Source organism: Danio rerio, chromosome 12 (genome assembly GCF_049306965.1).
Source record: "Danio rerio strain Tuebingen ecotype United States chromosome 12, GRCz12tu, whole genome shotgun sequence".
Lineage (NCBI taxonomy): Eukaryota > Metazoa > Chordata > Actinopteri > Cypriniformes > Danionidae > Danio > Danio rerio.
In genome coordinates, this window is record NC_133187.1 from 10400835 (window position 1) to 10420277 (window position 19443).

General features: G+C 32.7%; 1 protein-coding gene across 2 annotated transcripts in view; it reads left to right on the forward strand.

The window, feature by feature from the left end:
• Positions 1-19443, forward strand: part of fam117ab (family with sequence similarity 117 member Ab) — a 32582-nt gene that overhangs the window by 9363 nt on the left and 3776 nt on the right. For both annotated transcript variants that reach the window (XM_068224478.2, NM_001127471.1), the window contains exons 3-6: positions 3222-3341; positions 3430-3516; positions 9640-9768; positions 18690-18834. In XM_068224478.2, coding sequence (XP_068080579.2) covers positions 3222-3341; positions 3430-3516; positions 9640-9768; positions 18690-18834 — 481 coding nt within the window. The remainder of the gene's footprint in view (positions 1-3221; positions 3342-3429; positions 3517-9639; positions 9769-18689; positions 18835-19443) is intronic.

Here is a 19443-nt window from a genome sequence, read left to right on the forward strand (position 1 = left end):
TTAAATTTTTTCTAAATTTGGCTACAGCCTAATTTATCACATATATCATTCATTTTCCTTTGGCTTTGTCCCTTTATTTATCAGGGGTCACCACAGCAGAATGAACCACCAATAATTTCGGCATATGTTTTATATAAACAGATGCCCTACCAGCTGGAACCCAGTGCTGGGAAACACCAATACACTCTCACATTCACACACACTAATACACTATGGCCAATTTCAGTTTATTCAATGGGCTATATGCACAGCTAGTGTTTTTCAGCCAATGATAAACTTCCAGTGAAAGCTTTATGTGACTATTTTTAATTTCATACGGTTTCTTTTACAGCATCAATGTTGTTATGCAGTTCAAATATAATCAATTAAATAGGTTTAAGCTTCCATTTGCTTGGTAAATCGTAAAAAGAGATAAAAGACCAATTAAATGCAGTTGCCGTCATTAGCCGCAGACTACCCCAGAAGTTCCATTGAAAACACTGGAGTAAAATTAATTTCCATATTTTAAAGACATGGTCCTGAAAAATATAACTTAATGCAGTGCTTCTTGTTTGGTCTGATACCCAATTTATATTGTATCTCAACCAGGCAATTCAGATTGCTGTTTTTCTTTTTTTAAAGAAATCAGATCTTAAACTAGCAATTTTGTATGAGATGACAATTAACCAGAAGCTCTGGGGCTGGCTGATTAAAATTAAAAGTCTGTGTGCATATACCCCATTTACCTATACTGCATGTATTTAAAATGTGGGGGAAACCACGGGAAGAACTTGCAAACTCTACACAGAAATTCCAACTTACACAGCCGGGACTTGAAAAGGCAACCTGCTTGCTGTGAGGCGACAGTGCTAACCACTGAGCTACTGTGCCACCCTATATATATATATAAAGTTAGTTATTATTAGTTACGTTTTGAAGAATAAGACAAACTTTGTTAATGATAATGTACAGTATGTTTTTAAAAATATACATTACACTTTGCTCTAACAAATACTTCTCTTAACATCACTGTGTTCTTCTTTATTTAAAAATGATTTAAATTTTTGCTGAATATAATTTTATTACATTTAGTTTGATTGAGTTTTTCATTTATTGTGTTTTTTTTTTTTATTTATTTTATTTTAGTTAATGAAAATGTTTTTTAAAATAGGCTTGCAATGAGAAGATAGACTACTATGTTGTATATATACCAAAGTTTCTCACAGTATCTTCTGACACCATGGTTTGCTCAAACTAGGCTGTTTCATCAGTCTATGATTTGCAATCGCTGTGAACTTTAGCCATCAGCTCAGCTGTGAAAGGAAGTGGGCACATTCTCATTTTTTAAATATCATCTGTTTTCAGTTCCCCATAGTTTAAACCAAAATCTTACCCATCTTTTTATATCCACAACTGTTTTACCCAGTTAACTTATATTTTAGTATCTCATTCATTGTTTTATTGTTGATGTGAGTTAATAAAAAAAAAACTAATTGTAAAGGTTCACCCACAAACTAGAATTGTTTTCTACTTAACCACATGATGAAAACAAGGATATAACAACAGAGTTGTTGTATAAGAGTTGAGGGCAAATGTGTCATGTTATGTTTATTTGTTTGGGAGGATGCATTTTATTTAATTTTCTTTAAAAAAGTCTTTGGTTACATTTGGGAATTTTTCATCCATAGCATGATTTATGAATTTAACCAAAAACTGATTGTTGAAAAAGAAAAAATATATAGGAAATAGACTTCGGGCGTCTCATTATAAAGATGGTGTATACCCCAAACGGGTGGAAACCTGTGTACGCCACTTCCAAAAGTTGTGATCTATAAAAAAACAAACCTGACTAGAGAGTATGTGCAGTAAGTAAACTGTAAGTTAACATAATTAACTTAAATATTGACTTAATTGAACAACTTTAAATCATCATCTGAGCCATAATCATTCATAAATGAATAAAAATAGATTCTGGTGTACGTTCTATAAATTCAATAAATATAGCTTTTGGTTCTTTGTATAGGTTGTTGGCCATTGAATGCAGGCAGATGGATGTGAGCTTTGAAGGATGGTTTTAAAAAGGCAGTTACATTTACATGGACATCAGTAATCGAATTAATTTCTTTAATCTAATTAAGAGAATAATAAGACTAAGGTATTCACATAAGTTCCTTTTTGAATATTCCTTTCATAATCGCGTTTTACATGTTATTGCACATGATTCGATTAACGTCATTGTGTCACCGCGCTATTTACATTTCTTCCGGAGTTTCATGTAATTTCGGGCGTTTCATTCTTAATTTGTCGACTTTACCTGCAGTTTGGCTTTTTTACTTTCATTCGGGAACATTTCATGCACGCCCCCATGACAAACGAGATATTGGATGCAACTATGAACTGCTGGAAGTGTTGTTTTAATGGAAGTTCATACCGCATGCTGAATGGAAGAAAAAAAAAACCCTCTGCATTTCCCAATGCAGGTGTCTGTGATCTGCACTTACTCGGTAGGTGCAAAGAATGTGTGTGGGTGTGTGTATCCTGTCGCAAAAAGCGGCGAAAAGTCCTACATGACGGTAATAGTTCGATTTAAGGTGTTTACATGTCTGTAATGCACTTTAATAATGTGACTAAATTCGTCATACTCCACATGTCTTAATTCGATTGTGACTAAATTCGTCATACTCCACATGTCTTAATTCAATTGTGACTAAATTCGTCATACTCCACATGTCTTAATTCGATTTCTCTTTAGTTTGATTATGACCTTAATCTAATTAAATTAATCAAACAATGCTGTTTACATGGTTAACTCTTAATCAGAGTATCGTCTTAATCGCATTAAAATCAAATTATTGGTGTCCATGTAAATGTACTCGGTGTGTGGTTCAGTTAAACAATTAATTATATGAGGTAAAATTACTATTACTATAACTAAATTAACTTGCGACTTGTAGCTCAGCTGTATTGCAAAATCGACATTCAACTGATTAATTCCACAGTTATACATTAGCTTTATATGAGAAGCATATGGCAAAATAAGTAATTCTTCTCTTGTAATCTATTCTTATGCTGTAGTTCACAATTTCTTTTTGTTTGCACAAATTCAGACCTGTCGCAACATGCTTTGAATAAATTATGACTGAATCAATAAACATGAAGTATCACTTTATTAAATTGTTTAGCCAAGTTTTTTTTTTTAATGCTGTCTAAAGTGATGCTGATGGTTGGTATTTTTGTAAAAGACACCACGAGCGTGGCTTGCTGGAGCAGAAACAACAGCTATTAGATTGCACAGACGCTCTGCATCATGGGGGAATCCAGAACGTCTCCAGGATGGAAGTGATGCGTGTCCAGGTTCATCAGTAAGTCAAAGATAGGACGCTACTTAATTTACAGTTACTTGTGTAAGGTTTAACTTAGTATGTAAAATGTTCTGTTTTTGTTTCCAAGTTATCCAAGCAGAAACATCAACTGCAACAGAAGCAACGGTCAGGAGTTCCAGTTGGCAGCAAAGAGAAACTGCACAACCAACATCAGGTACACGTACAAACACCCACATGCACACATGCATGCACACACGCACCATTATTCTCTCATTCTTGCTGTTCTACGCTCCTTAGTTCCTCATTTTCAATCCTTATTTCCCTTTTCAAACTCTACATAAGATCATGCAGTGCTATTTAAGAGCTGACTAAAAAAGCATAGGATATTTGTGCTAATAAGTCCAAAAAATGTCTGGTGAAATAGCAAAATTATTACTATTTGCTAAGCACATTTAGTGCTATTTGTAAATGCTGCATATTTGCACCTAAGTGCATTGTAGTACATTTATGAGACAGTTTGGAATAATAACAGAATTTTTAGATGCTGTATTTTATATGGTTTTAAATATTGTAGATGCTTTTTGCATAGTACATTATAAAACAGTATTCAATTTTAACAGCTATAACAACATTATTCAATGACAAAACATATATATATATATATATATATATATATATATATATATATATATATATTAAGGGTGTAACGACATGCATATTCGTATTGAACCATTCGGTACGAGACTTTCAGTTCGGTACGCATTACAAACCAAACAATTATTTTCAGACTAACATCTAAAAAGATAAAAGAGAATAAGTACAAAATATAATGTTTCCAGTGAAGCAACCTTCAACATGGCATCTCAAATGACGTGGCAGACAACATGCTACCTTCCCCGCTGTCATATTAAGCAGTAGAACATGGCTTTTGAACTCAGAATATCACTTTATTAAAGCATGCACTCATAAACAATCTTTCTGTCTTTTGTGTCTGCCTGCTCGTGCTGGCTCCGCCCCTGTTGCCCCATCAACCCTGGAACCCGACACAAAACAGCCAATCTCAATAACCTGTTCACATATCACCACACCTGCCCACCTCCAAACACTACTCCAGGCAAGAGCTACACAAGCTCGCAAAATGGCCAGTAACGTTAATGTAATCCCAGATATCACAAGTCTCCCGGAAGTTTCGGGAGTCTCCCGCAAATGCATAGAGACTCCTGGATGCCCGCAAACGAATGATAATCTTCCGGAAATCACGTGTCCTTAAATGCGTCACACACCCCTCTCCACTAAATCCCTACCTGCTCTTCAGGTACGTTGGGCATAACTCACCCCCGCCGCTCGGGTACATCGCACGCACACGCTTCCACCGCTCTACAGATACGTCGCACGCCATTACCGACACCAAGAGAGTGGTGGAAAAAAAACAATGACTGCTATGACAGTAAGCTATTTTAGCTGTAATATTTGAGAATATCTACTCATTTACACTGACATCACGGAATCAGTAACTGGAACTGGAACAGCATTCAGGCTACAGTTTTAAGTTTTTTAAACACCATTTTAAGGACAAAATGATTAGCCCCTTTAAGCTATATTTTGTCCGATAGTCTACAGAATAAACCATCATTATACAAAAACATGCCTAATTACCTTAACCTACTGTAATTAACCTAGTTAAGCCTTTAAGCTGTATAGAAGAGTCTTGAAAAATATCTGGTTAAAGATTATTTACTTTCATCATAGCAAACAAACTCATTTTTTTAAAAATGAGTTATTAAAACTACTGTTAAACAGAAATTGAAGGGAAAAATAAAGGGGGGAGTAAATAATTCATGGGGGCTAATAATTCTGACTAATATATATTAGTTATATAGATGGTTTGTTCTGTAGATTACCGAAATAAAATATAGCTTAAAGGGGCTAATAATTTTAACTTTAAAATGGTGTTAAAAAAATTAAAAAACTGCTTTTATTATAGCCAAAATAAATCAAATAAGATTTTCTGAGAAGAAAAAATATTATCAGACATACTGTGAAAATGTCCTTGCTCTGGTAAACATCATTTGGGAAGAATTTTCAAAAAAGAAAGATTCAAAGGGGGCTAATAATTCTGACTTCAACTTTATGTAATTGTATTTTAGAAATGCTGTCTTATTGGGACCATGCTTGTTCCTATCCTTCTATTTTTAGAGTCTACCCCCTGCATCTGCCCTTAACCTGAACCATACTGTACTTGCTGATCAGTAAACAAGTTCATGAATTTCATAATGCAAATATATGCAACGTGCGTTTGCAAAAATATTACGTATTTGGTGCTTCATTAAGTCTATAAAATCTACAATTATAGCCTGTATTGAGTTTAGAAGACACGCTGGAGTCTGGAAGAGCAGATTTATTTTAATAAATGTCATTTTGCTAAATACTGAAAAGCTGGGAAAAACAAACTTTAAAAGTGAGTACAATGAGCATAATTATAAAAATTAAGTCAACTCAACAGTTCCAAGTTAAACATGGGTTCACTTGCATTATTTTTCTAAAGTCAACTTGTTGCTTATTAGGCAATTGGTTAACTAGTCACTTTTTACAGTGTACTTGCAAAGCACTTGGTCGTGCAAGATGGTGCTAGTATTTATTTGGAGTATATTTCTCTGATTTATTTTCCTGCTTATTGTTTCTTTGGTACTTTTGTATTTTTGTTTGTTTTTGTCAAAACTGGTGGGCTTGATTTCATCAACACATATGCACTGCAAAAGAATTTATTACTCTTGGCAGTTTTTGTCTTCTTTCTAGTCCAATTTTTTTAAATGTACAAGTCAAGCATTTTCTAGACAGTAAAAAAATATTGTTTTGTTTTCAAAAATATTAAGTCAAATTTAAGTGCTTTTTTTTAAACAAGCAAAATAATCTGCCAATTAATTTAGCAAAATAATTTTATTATAAACCAAAACCAAGATTATTTTGCTTGTTTTAGGAAAAAACACTTAATTTTGACTTACTATTTTTTAAGTGTTTAGAAAATACATCTTGATTAAATGATTTTAAAATTTGGACTAGAACAAAAATATAATGAAAAGCATATTTTTGCAGTGTGTCTTAACTAGACAATTGTACACAACACTTAGCTAGACCACAAGCACTCTAAATTGAGAAGTTTTTGCTCAATGTCGAAGAACAGACTGATCTCACAAGGGAATGTAACTATTTTTTGTATTGTAAGAAAATTGCCTATAATTTGTATATTATTTTATCCTTACAAAAGTGTATGATTTTTTTAAACGAGGCATGCTCACAAACCCCAAAAACTAAAGCCAACCATCATTGGGCAAATGATACTAAAGTGTTCATACTAAAAATCATACTAATTAACCACTAAATCATAAAGTTATGAATTGCAGTGAGATTATACCCATATTTTTCAAAATACATTTTGGTTGAGCAGAAAATCGTCCAGATTTTGGGTGAACTATTCATTTATGGAAGGATTTTAGCTGTATTCAAGGATTTTATCATAGAGATCACTAAAATGGAACAGCCGAGCAAGCAAAAGTGTAACAAACAATCATAACACATTAGCTATGTGCCAATGCCCCAACACCCACACCAACACCATAATAATAGCAACAGTAACTCTGCCAAAAATCTAGGTATCAGTTATCGTCTGGCCTATTCCTATGTGAAAATCTGTATCATTGCATTTTCCTGTGTAAGCATATCACAATCTGAAATTCAAAAAATTCTTTACTTTTAGGGAGGCTCATGCTTTTCTCTGCCAAAAGCTCCTAGACGCTCATAAAATTCAAATGAGCTCAGCGGTCTGTGGGTGAAGCCTTCAAATGCACTCTAGAGCCATATTCTGACACACATTCACATGTACACAAATGTTAGAGGAAGTGTGGAGGATTGCAAAAAAGTAACAGGAAGAGTGGTTGTATCAAAACCCGTTCTGCTTTAAACACGCGCTGGCCAGCTGCAAACAGAAATCACACACCCAAGTTTTACAGTTTTACACTCTGGTTTCTTTTATGATTTTAGTTAAATATATTGGTATTTTTATTTTGACTATTGTTCGTTTTTATCCATTGCAACATGTTAGTCCGCCTACTAAGTCTAGTTATCTGCAACATGACTCAGCTATATCAGCTATGCACTGTAAACATTTTACAAGTACACCAAAATTGTATTGGTCAGCTGCAGATTGGTAAACAGCTAGTTGCTAATTTGTACGAATCACAAGGTTCAAACCATACAGACTTTGAAATATATTGCTGTGAAGATTTTATGAGGCTTTAATACCACCTTGCTGCATATCAGATTTGTCAGTGTTATGATCAGGCTCTTTTACAGTCGAATGCAAAATTGTCAGCCCTTCTATGAAATGTTTCTAACTATTTCCTGTGTGCTATTTAATGGAGCATTGGTTGTTTATTTTAAATTGGATGGAATAAAAGTTTTTTTTTTAATTAATAATAATAATAATAATAATAATAATAAAGTGAACTTCAAACTCTGTAAACAAAACAAATTATGATAATAAAATCTGAGCTTTCAAGTAAAGGAACCAGCCATCATTATTCAAATAGATACTGAACATTAAAAATTGTGATGACTATGCTAAAAACTCTTTGAGTTGGGGTGCTGATGGCATGGGATGCACAAGAAAAGAAACCAAAAAGCCACTATGGCGACATCTTTTTTTTTTTTTTATTTACAATCCCTACACTGCTGCTATATGGCACTCATTTTCAAATGTTGTAATTCTGACCTCAAGTGACAAGCGCAAGCTTTCCTTAACCATTTTCTATAGCATCTCTCATAACACACACCATTTACCAATTTGTAAAATTTTATTTATCGAGTTTAAGAGTCTTTTTACACTTATGTTTATTTTATCATAAAGATTAGATATTTTGTTTAAATATTTTTGTTTTTGACTATTAAAACTGTTTGCCGTAGAATTTTTTTTAAATAAAAAAATCCTAATATTCCTAAATGTAAATCTTAAATTGTTAAAAAAATATTCAATAATAATCATATTATTATAATGTCGAACAATATCGAATAATATGAATAATCTATCGGGACAATTGTTTGTGCAATATCGCCCAGCTCTACTATTATGTTTAAAATTTGTTTAACAGCCTTAAACAGCATTTGGGAAATATCAAAAAAGCACGGATAAAAACTGACTTGACTTGATCTTCTCTATGTTTGTCTTCTCTTTTAAGTTTTGTAGAAATAAAAAATATTTTTTTAAAGGTCTGTCAAAAAAAAAGGGAATTAAGCCATGGTTTACTCATCATTTGTATTGCTGTATCTGCTTTTTTCATACCATAAAACAAGAACAAAAAATATCACATCACACATAACGAATCACTTATACCATCACACATTATCCATCCCACCATCACACATCACCAGGGTTGGGCATGTTCCTTTAAAAGATAAATTTTTTATTGTTACCAGTTCTTACAAATAGTAACAGAGTTAAGATCTGATAATTATATGAAGCTCCAAGAACAGTTTTGTATGCCCCAAAACTGTAAAAACATTTAATCTATAATCTACGATTATGGAACAGTCTGAAACAGATTCTCAAACAATGTCAGTATATTAATTCAATAAAATTCAATTCACCTTTATTTATATAGCGCTTTTACAATGTAGATTGTGTCAAAGCAGCTTCATATAGAAGGTCATAATAAATTGGAACAGTGTATTTCAGTGTTTAAGTTCAGTTCAATTTAATCAATTTAAAAAGTTCAACTAATCAATTTAAAAACTTATACATATTATTAAATAAATATAATGATTAATAGAAGTGATTGAATAAGAATAAAATAAGAAAGGTATGATAAATTTAATTAATGGCTGTTTGCAATGTATTTTTTGGGTCTATAAAACCGAAATGAACAAATGGATTCAAACATACAATATGTAAAAGATTCCAAAAGGATAAAATATGTCTCAAATGAAAAGAAGAGATTAGTAAAAGAAGAACTAAATTGAATGATGTGTGTGATAATGGGGTGGTGAGAATAATAAGCTTGTGGTTCATCCTGCTTTATTTCAACCATGTTGAAATGTATTTTGTTTGGACAATTGTTTTGTGTATGATTATTCTGTTCAAAATAAATAAATCAAATCAAAAGAAGTATAAAAGTGCTCTCAGGCGAATGGAACGACATGAGGTTAAGTAATGATTTACAGAATTTTCATTTTTGGGTGTGCTCACTCTTTAAATATATCAATGCTTGTTTGATTATCTCAAAATTAGAATTAAACTTAAATCCTTTAATCATTGTAGTACCAATGTGTGTGTCTCTCTTCTCAGTCCCCGTCTGTGTTAATCCCCACTGCGTCATTAACCCGACTGCCGACACGTCTGCGGCACAGTGAAGAAAGACTGGATCAGGAGCTGGAGAAAGTCTTCATACATCAGTCACCAATTCACCACTGTGGAGTAAGTTTATTTACACTTTTCACCATTTTTACAGATTGTGAAGTCGCTAACACAGGGTTCCCACGGGTCATGGAGTTTCTGGAATGTCACGGAACTTTAAAAGGTCTATTCCAGGCATTAAATGTCAGGGAGTTTTTTTTTTTTTGTCATTTTATATGTTACTTGCCATTTTTTATTTTTTTTAGCATGTTGTTTAGGTTGTTTTCCATCTATTGTTATGGTTATTTTTTCTAGTTTATTCCTTTCCTGCTTAAACCCTAGAACCGGAAATATTGTACTGCCTGAAGCAAGGTCATCAGAATAAAGGTCATCAGAACAAACAGCATTATGTTAGGGATAAAGTACATCCAGAAGGCTGTTATCACAAACTAAAGCATGACAGGCTTATCGGGAACCTAAGGTGAATCTGAGGGCTGTTGTAGAAGACTGAATGACTTTATTCAACTAAATCAACTGTCCTGGATGTACTTTATCACACTTATTAGATTCAGATTCATTTGGTTCATTCTTTAACCAAACACAAAGCTGACATAATCGATAACAGCTGAATAGAGCTTATGAAGCATTCACTAACCTGCGCAATATTCAGTCACAAAATGTTAATGTAAAGATGTAAATGTAAAGCTGACAGAAATAAAACCGGTTGAATGGAAAACAGACTAACCTAAATTATTATTCATTCACAAGACGGCAACTAACTGTCATATATGGCAATGTGACAGACAAGCAGATATATATGAATGTGGTTGTAAGTTTATGGATATTAACATAAGGCTGACGTTCAAGTTGTTTCGAAGCTCTGTGTTATTCAATGGTTGCTATCTAGGAATAACATACCTTGGAATGTTAAGACTGACCAATTAGAATTGAGGATTCCAGACAGCTGCCTAAGTAGCTATATATTGTAAGCTACATATAGTTTAAGTCAGAATTATTAGCTCCCCTCAATTAATGGCTGCCCTGTTTTAATAACTCATTTCTAATAACTGATTTATTTTACAGTAGGTGAGAGTTCAAAGTGACTATTACCGCCGCGTCATATACCGCCGCCGTTTGAAATAGGAGCCGCTTTGTTTTTAGTGTATGACCGCAGTTTGTGAATGAGCCGCCAGGGGGCGCAAAGGGACGGGATGCGAACCGACAGAAATAGCCCACACAGCAGCCTTAAATATGCTATTGTGCTTGTAAATGAGATTAAACAATAAGTCAAAGCATTATAATTCCTTTATTAATCATTTAAAATTTGTTAACACGAATTATTGTTATTCTAAACTTTTTAAGTGCAAAGAGGATTCTTTTTGAAAAATAGAATTGAAGAAGTTAAAGACAACTAATATGAAAGCACAAACATTCAGTACAAATATTCTAAGTATGCCTAAATTAAAAAATTAAAGCAGTCTTTTAGCCTAAATGTAAAGAGATTTTCAGTGTTTGCTATTTTGGTAGGACTAACACAAGACTTTTTCATTTATGTTTTAATTTACCTTTTTATTTACATTTTCGTTGTTGATTATATTTTACTATTTAATTTTATGTCACAATTATTGTACATAATAATAAACGAATAATGAAAAATAATAAAAATAGGCCTTATGTATTTAAGGACATGTGGTGAAACACTAAGAAACGGTCAGGCGCATGGTCTAAAGAGCTTAAGTTGAATACTGCTTCATAAAATAATTTTGCCGCAGGACATATCTCGCAGGTTTATTTTTAATAGTTTTCAGTTATTTTTTTTTGTTTCAAAACAACAATGTTCTCTTTAAAGTTCTCTTTAAAGTATAACTGTTGTTTTGTTTTTTTACTTAATGGCCCAGTATGTTTTGTATTTTAATTTCAATTTCAGTCACCTTGCATATGCATTTGAAATATAATGCGCGCATAACCGCGGAAAGAAAAAAAAAACTGTCAAAGGTTAGAGCTAATTCATCAAAAGGTCTGCTTTCTGCTTTCACTCTCCCCAAAAAATGCTCTGTTTGAACGATTTAATTATTATCATCGTAACCACTATATAATTATTTAAACTTTCTCTGGTGTTTATTGTTTTTAAAAAATATCTAAAATCTTTAAAAAAAAATATCTTGTAAAATGAAAGTTTAATTTGACTTTAACGGTTTCATTTATGTAGGCTACATAGACCTATACCTAAACTGTTATAGCTTGCTTTTGCTTGTTTTATATTGGTTTATTTATTTAATGCGGTTTTATCCGATAATAATTCTTTAAATTATATTTTAATATGGCTCAGGCAATTTTTTCAAGATTTGACACTTGTTTTGAGTCTACAAAATGGGACAGGTAATTTGTAAAGATTTATGTCTTTCTGTTGTCTTTAATATGGTGTATAGATTATTATGCGTTATTGAAACATCAAGGGGACGCAACAAAGTCACTTATAAATTAAAATTGTATTATGCAACAGCCTTTAAAACGGAAACATAAGGGCGATTATAAGCAAAAAGACCTCAGCCTATAAGGTTAGATGTTTTCTTTCCCTTATTTATTTATTTATTTATTTATTTATTTATTTATTTATTTATTTATTTATTTATGTGTTTGTCGCATGTAACTCGTGTGCGATCGGTGTAATGACGGCAAGCCATCTTTCCCAGACTCGGGGCAAAAAAAAGTGTTATAAAAATAAAGTTGCCGCAGGACATAAACGATTCCTGCAAGTTTAGTTTTAATAATTTAATTCCAGTTCTGTTCAGTTTTTTTTCTCAAAACGTCTGTTCTTCTTTAAAGTAAAATTTTTAGTTTTTTGTTGTTGTTTTTTTTACTTGTAATGGCTCAGTATCTCAATATATATATATATATATATATATATATATATATATATATATATATATATATATATATATATATATATATATATATATATATATATATATATTTATAAACTTCACAGCCACAAATAAATAACACAACTTGCGGGTGCAACCAACAAGGGTTGTGCATTTTAGTTTAACTTTTTGAGCGTTATAAGCAGTTCGGTGTTAGTTTTTATATCAAACCGAAACTAAACAGCGCATTCTCTCCGCCTCCTCGTTCATAACCAGCTGGACACACGCTGCTGAGGCAAGCAGGAGAGATAGCCTACTCCGTCATTCATAATCTTAGCTGATGTATCTGAGTCGAAAGAATATATTAAAGAGGAATGTTCTTTTAACAGTCCCGATACGTTTAATCTTTTAATTTTTTTAATTACTTTTTTTCCTGTCATTTCTCTTCATCAAATTATTTTTTAAGCTGCTTGATTATGTTAAAACAGAAAGCAGAGCCCGTCAATTGAGAGCGATGCATGTCATGTGTTTCATAATTGCCTTTTTTCCTGTGCGTGCGTGATCAATTTCTGATCCTTTTTTGCTCTGGCTCTCACACACAACCTTTATGTCTGCTGTGTCTTTAATATGGTGTGTAGATTATTATGCGTTATTGAAACATCAAGGGGGACGCAGCAAAGTAACTTATAAATTAAAATTGTATTATTTTATGCAACAGCCTTACATTTAAAACGAAAACATAAGGGCGATTATAAGCAAAAAGACCTCAAGGCTAGATGTTTTCTTTCCCTTTTTTATTTATTTGTTTATGTGTTTGGCGCATGTGTGCGATAGGAAAACTAGTGTAATTACGGCAAGCCATCTTTCCCAGACTCGGGGCAAATTCCGCCTTTCCTTTCACTCCGTCCCGAAGCCATCCACTGAGTAAAACATATGCTGGATAGGTTGACGGTTCATTCCGCTGTGGCGATCACAGACTAATAAAGGGACTAAACCGAAAAGAAAATGAATGAAGAATGAATAAATAAATTAATAATAATAAAATAAAAATAAGGTAATAATCTTTAAACACAAATTCCGCGTAAGCGACCTTTTTATTTTTAGAGATGGTACATTTGAATTGCCTCTTCCCACTTCCCCCACCTCAAAATTGAAAGTTGCAAAGAGAACTATAGCTCATTTACACCTCAATAGCAAAGAGCACAGCCCATTCACACCTCAACACAGAGCAAGTTTAGCGGAAGAATGTCAAATCAGAATCACGCAGATGAAGCACACCAGCAACTACTTTCATGAAACTATTAAATGTGTATTGTCATAAATTTGCTTATTTGCAGCAGCTTTTTTTCGCGCAACAGAATTGCGGCGTTGGGAAGCCGTCAATGAATAAAAACAGGGTCAATAGTGAAATCGGCTTTTCATTGTATCCCTATTACCTATATCAGTGCATTGAAGGCCTTTTATGGTGTCATCACGATAGAATAGCCTAAGTTATATTGAAATAATTTAAAGAACAAAGTTATAAAAACTCACATTACATAAATAAACAATTAAAATATGTTTAGGTTGTCTTTATTTAATTGCCCTCGTGATGATTGTGTGCTTTATCATTATGTGCGTTTTACTTATAACGTGATTTAAATGATGGATCTGCGACAGAGAAACTAGGGGTTTTGGGAAACATGCATCACTATATCCTTTTTTTCCCCAAACTGTGCATAGTTCAGCCGCAAGTTACTGTACGTCTTTTTTTGGGAAAGCACCCCATGTCCGCTAGTGCCGCGCGCCTCTTTCTCTGGGCAAAAAGGAGTTGATTTTTAAAATATTAAATATATAGATTAATTAAATATTCAGCAAAAGAGACATTTATTTCATATTTTACTATGCATTTCATCTGATAGGCAAATCTTTATAGCTTAATTAAACACATATTGTCAAAACCCACACATAGGCCTATTGTATGAAAATGAAAAGGGCATTTTTTGTTATTATTAGACTACTATTTATTTGTTGCCTAGGCTATTTTCACATTTGAGGTGCTTTATTGGCATGACAAGTAACTGTACGCTCGTTTTGCCAAAGCAGTGCAGCGTCGCGTCTCACAAACAAGACAAAAAGGGCAAAAGGGGCAGTAGTGCAAACAAATATGAAAATAACATAATAAAAAATGATTAATAAAAATAAAAATAGAATAAAAAAATAAAAATATAATAATAAAAATAAAAATAGATTTTTGATAACATTAAACAGTATAAAGGTAATAATAGTACCCTATTATCAAAAGTAGGTGTTGTTGCGCGAGTGCTGAAGAGCGGTGTTGACGTGGTGTTGTCAAGAGCGGTGTTGTTGCGCGCCTACTGAAGGGCGGGACCGAGGGTGTGCCGCCTCGCGGGGCACTTTTGATCATTTTGGAAGGGCACTTTCTATCCAAGACTAAAAAGGGCATGTGCACTGCACAGGTTGAGCCCTATGTGTGCACGTGCCTGTCTCGGAGTATTTAGTGCACTTGATATGCAGCTCCGTCTCAATCAGCTGCTGAGGGCACAGCCGCTTCCCCACCGGCAGCCATGTCCGCTGCCCTCTTCTAACATGTTAGAAAATACTGCAAATCAAGCTGTCGGTATCTCCCCGCGGTTGAAATTGTTCGTTATTCGAAAAAAAAAAAAAGAATAAATATCAGTGCGCAAGCTTTCTAGATTTATTTTAGGCCTATATTCAGCTGTTTTAATCTTGCAATTCTGATAACTTTTAGAGATAATGTCTGTTTTTATCAACTTGTCTGTCATTTATTTCTCATTTGCTACTTATTTTATTAATTTGTTGATGTTAATATACTACATATAGTCTTGTATATGCATCTAAAATCCTTTGGCATTCAAATTTGCTTTGAACTTGAAAGAGAGAAAGAATCTGATTTTACCCGTCAGAGCACATTGCATATGCCTTTTTTTAATAACATTTATTTAACAAATATTTTAGCACATCGAAAGTAATTAAATTACCTGTCTTTTGATTAAAACCTTTATGCAAAAAGATCAGAAAAAAAGGCAATATATGCGACATGACATCGCTCTCATGCCACGATTTGAGGATAAATTTGCTTTTAGGCGCTGCTTTGAATAAAATAAAACTATTAAAAAGCACATTAAAGACACTCATAAAATAAAACATTAATAAAGGAGTATCTTATGAAAAAACATCAATTGACGGGCTCTGCTTTCGGTTTTAAAAGAATCAAGCAGCTTTAAAAATATAATTTGCTGAAGACAAATGACAGGGAAAAAAAGATTAAACATATCGGCACTGTAAAAAGAACATTCCTCTTTGATATATTCTTTCGACTCCGACACATCAGCTAAGATTATGAACGAGGGAGTGTCTCTCCTGCTTCAGTAGCGTGTCCCGCTGGTTATAAAGGAGGAGGCGGAGAGAATGCGCTGCTTAGTTTCGGCTCGATATATTTAATTAAAAACTAACACCGAGCTGCTTATAACGCTCAAAAAAGTTAAACTAAAATGCACAACTCTTGTTGGTTGCACCTGCGGGATGCACAATGAACCTAACGCGCCATTATTTTAATTCTATATTCGTGAAGAATGAGCCAACCGCATATGCTAAGTCAGTCCTGTTGGTCGGGACTCTGCTTTATAACTTATTAGTTTATTACAATAATCACACTTAGCTTTGCCATCGTTCTTCACCACATATAGCCACTCAACACATCTTGCGGTCTATCTTTAATGTTTAGATTATTGAAGGTGCTATTGATGTTTTAAAAAAAAAAAGTTAATAGTACTGAAACTAAATTATTAAAAATAAACTTGCGGGACTTCGTTTATGTCCTGCGGCAACATTATTTTTATTACACTTTAAGTGATCTGCTTGAGGTAGGTCACGTTTATCAATGGTAAGTTTTAGCCTAAGTTTACATCAATAACATAATGTGCATTGTCCTTTACCATACAAAAAAAGTAAAAAAAAAAAACATTTATTTATATAGCATTTATTTTTAAATGCATTAAAAAACAAGCGCATATCTTAGCCTTGAGTTTGTTCACACTCTGCCTGTATTAACATTAATGCTGTATTTTAATATAGCTAATTTTGATTAGCTTTAACTGACAGCCTTTTCTTCTTTTTCCGCGGTTATGCGGCATTATATTTCACACGCATATGCAAGGTAACTGAATATGAAATTAAAATACAAAACTTACTGAGCCATTAAGTAAAAAAAACAAAACAAAACAGTTATACTTTAAAGCAGAACATTGACGTTTTGAAACAAAAAAACGGAACTGAAACTAAATTATTAAAAATAAACCTGCCAGACTTAATTTATGTCCTATTTTCATTATTTATTTATTTTCATTATTCGTTTATTATTATGTACTATAATTGAAACATAAAATGAGATAGTAAAATATAATCAACAACGAAAATGTAAATAAAAACGTAAATTAAAAACATAAATGAAAATATCTTTTCTTAGTCCTATCAAAATAGCAAACTACATCTCTCTATATTTAGACTAAAAGACTGCTTTATTTATTTATTTATTTATTTAAGACTACTTATTTGTACTGAATGTTTATGCTTTCACTTTAGTTGTCTTTCATTTCTTCAATTCTATTTTCCAAAACGAATCCTCTTTGCACTTAAAAAGTTTACAATAAACCAGGTAAACAAATTTTAAAAGTAAGTTGAGGTGATCGCAAGTTCACAACTGTGAGGTGATGTGCTCTACCGGCAGAATAATCTATATTATTTTGCTGTTTTTTATATGCGCACGTTTAAGATTTGAGATAATAACATTGCCATGATAGTCAAAGAAATCAAAACATTATTTTCACCCCAACGCAATTTAATCGGGCACTGAAGGCTAATAACTTAATTCTTATATTTGCTTTTTGACTTCTCACCATGTATCTTTTCTGCAGCATAGTATAGTGTAAGAGCATGTCTATTACCAGAAAAACTAAATTAAAATTATATTTTAATTGAACACATCCCATCACATACAGTAAGCTACGCCTACAGAACAGTCTGTTTAGCATTGTGAAAAGGCAAAGCTGAATATCTGTGGTTAAAGTGCCACCCAGCGGTCAAATGCTGCTGGCGCATCAAGTACCGCCGTCGCCGCGGTATGAATGGCGGCACAAGGAACACATTGAAGTAGTAACATCTGTATCTTTGCCATTGACAGTAGATAATATTTTACTTAATATTTTTCTAAGAGGTAACTAGATTAACTAGGCAGGGTAATTAGGGTAATTAGACAATTTATTGTACAACGATTGTTTGTTCTGTAGACTATTGGAAAAATAGCTTAAAGGGGCAAATCATTTTTAGCTTAGAATGGTGTTTAAAAAAATAAAAACTGCTTTTATTCTAGCCGAAATAAAACAAATAAGACTTAAAAATATTATCAGACATACTGTAAAATTTGTGTATAAGGTTGAATTGATTATAATCTTTTAAGTTATTCTAAGATATTAATGCAACATTAATTAAAACAATAAATAATAAATATTTACACAAATCTACTAGTTTAAATAAACAACTAACTTCTTTTTACTGAGGCTAAAAAACTGTCAAGACAAGACAGTAATTAGCTTGTAACCCAATTAGCTACATTTTCGATTCTGTTAGCAACCACTTATGCTACCCAATACAGGCTAAACTTAAAAATATGACTTATTTGTTTCATTTCGGCTAGAATAAAAGCAGTTTTTAATAAAAAGAAAAATGAAGGTCAAAATTATTACTTAAAAATTATTACCAGAAAAAAACGTGGAGTGTTGCGAATAGTGTGGACTCCATAGAGATTGAAAAGGCCCTTGATAATAACAATAAAATGTCTCAACAAGTCATGACAGTTTTGTTATTTAATTTAATTTTATATCATAAATGTCTGAGTATAAACAAGTAAATAAAGCCTGATAATGGATAATTAATGGATTTATGTAAAGTACAGTTTTTTTCCACTCCATGCTCAAAACAACCTATTTTCTCTGTACATTAGATAACAGAAATTGCAGCTTTTTAGTCAGTGAAAGTCAGAGAAATGTCAGGGAATATGACATTTGGTTTGGTTACAAAACTTCTAAAATTGAGAAACTTCATGTAATTGTGTTTTAGTCATTTGAGGTTCCTGATGGCCACAGAGCTCCTGTCCCGCACCTGAACTTTATGAGTGAGTTTCAGATTGACTCTTCTTGTGTAGTTTCACAATCCTCGTCCTCCACATCCTGCTCTCCACAGCGCCCTCTAGACCTCGACACTGGTAAGTCTCCCTTTTTAATTTGACTGCAGAATATTGTACAAATTTTCATGTCAAAATATTCCTGCCCTGTGAAAATACATGACGAGTTTGAAAAACAAAATAAACAAATACTGAATTGCAACTCAAATCTGTAAAGTAACATTCAAAAAGTTACCCTTGTAATTAATGTATGCCATAATTTCACATGGATACATTATATAGTCTCTATTCAACCAATTTTTGAAATGAAAAATATTCATTGTACACTCATTAAATGTAGCTTATATTGTTATTTTTGTATTATTAACTGACTGACAACTTTTGTGATTTGTTGTATGGGATTCAGTCACAGATTAAACATTTTAATTAATTTAATTTATCTTAAAGCCCTTTGTGACTGCTCTTTCTTCATTCAGTGAAAATTACAAAACTTTGACAGTTTCTTTCAGGATTATTTGGTGTTTTAAATTTATAACAAATTTGTAACAAAATATAAAACAAGAATTAAGTGTTTAGGATGTAATGAAGACAACAGCTCCCATGATTCCGCACTCAGTCATCAAACTATGCTTCTGTTTCTTATGAATATTTGCCCTCTAGTGGTGAAAATTGTGTACTGTGCATTTAAGG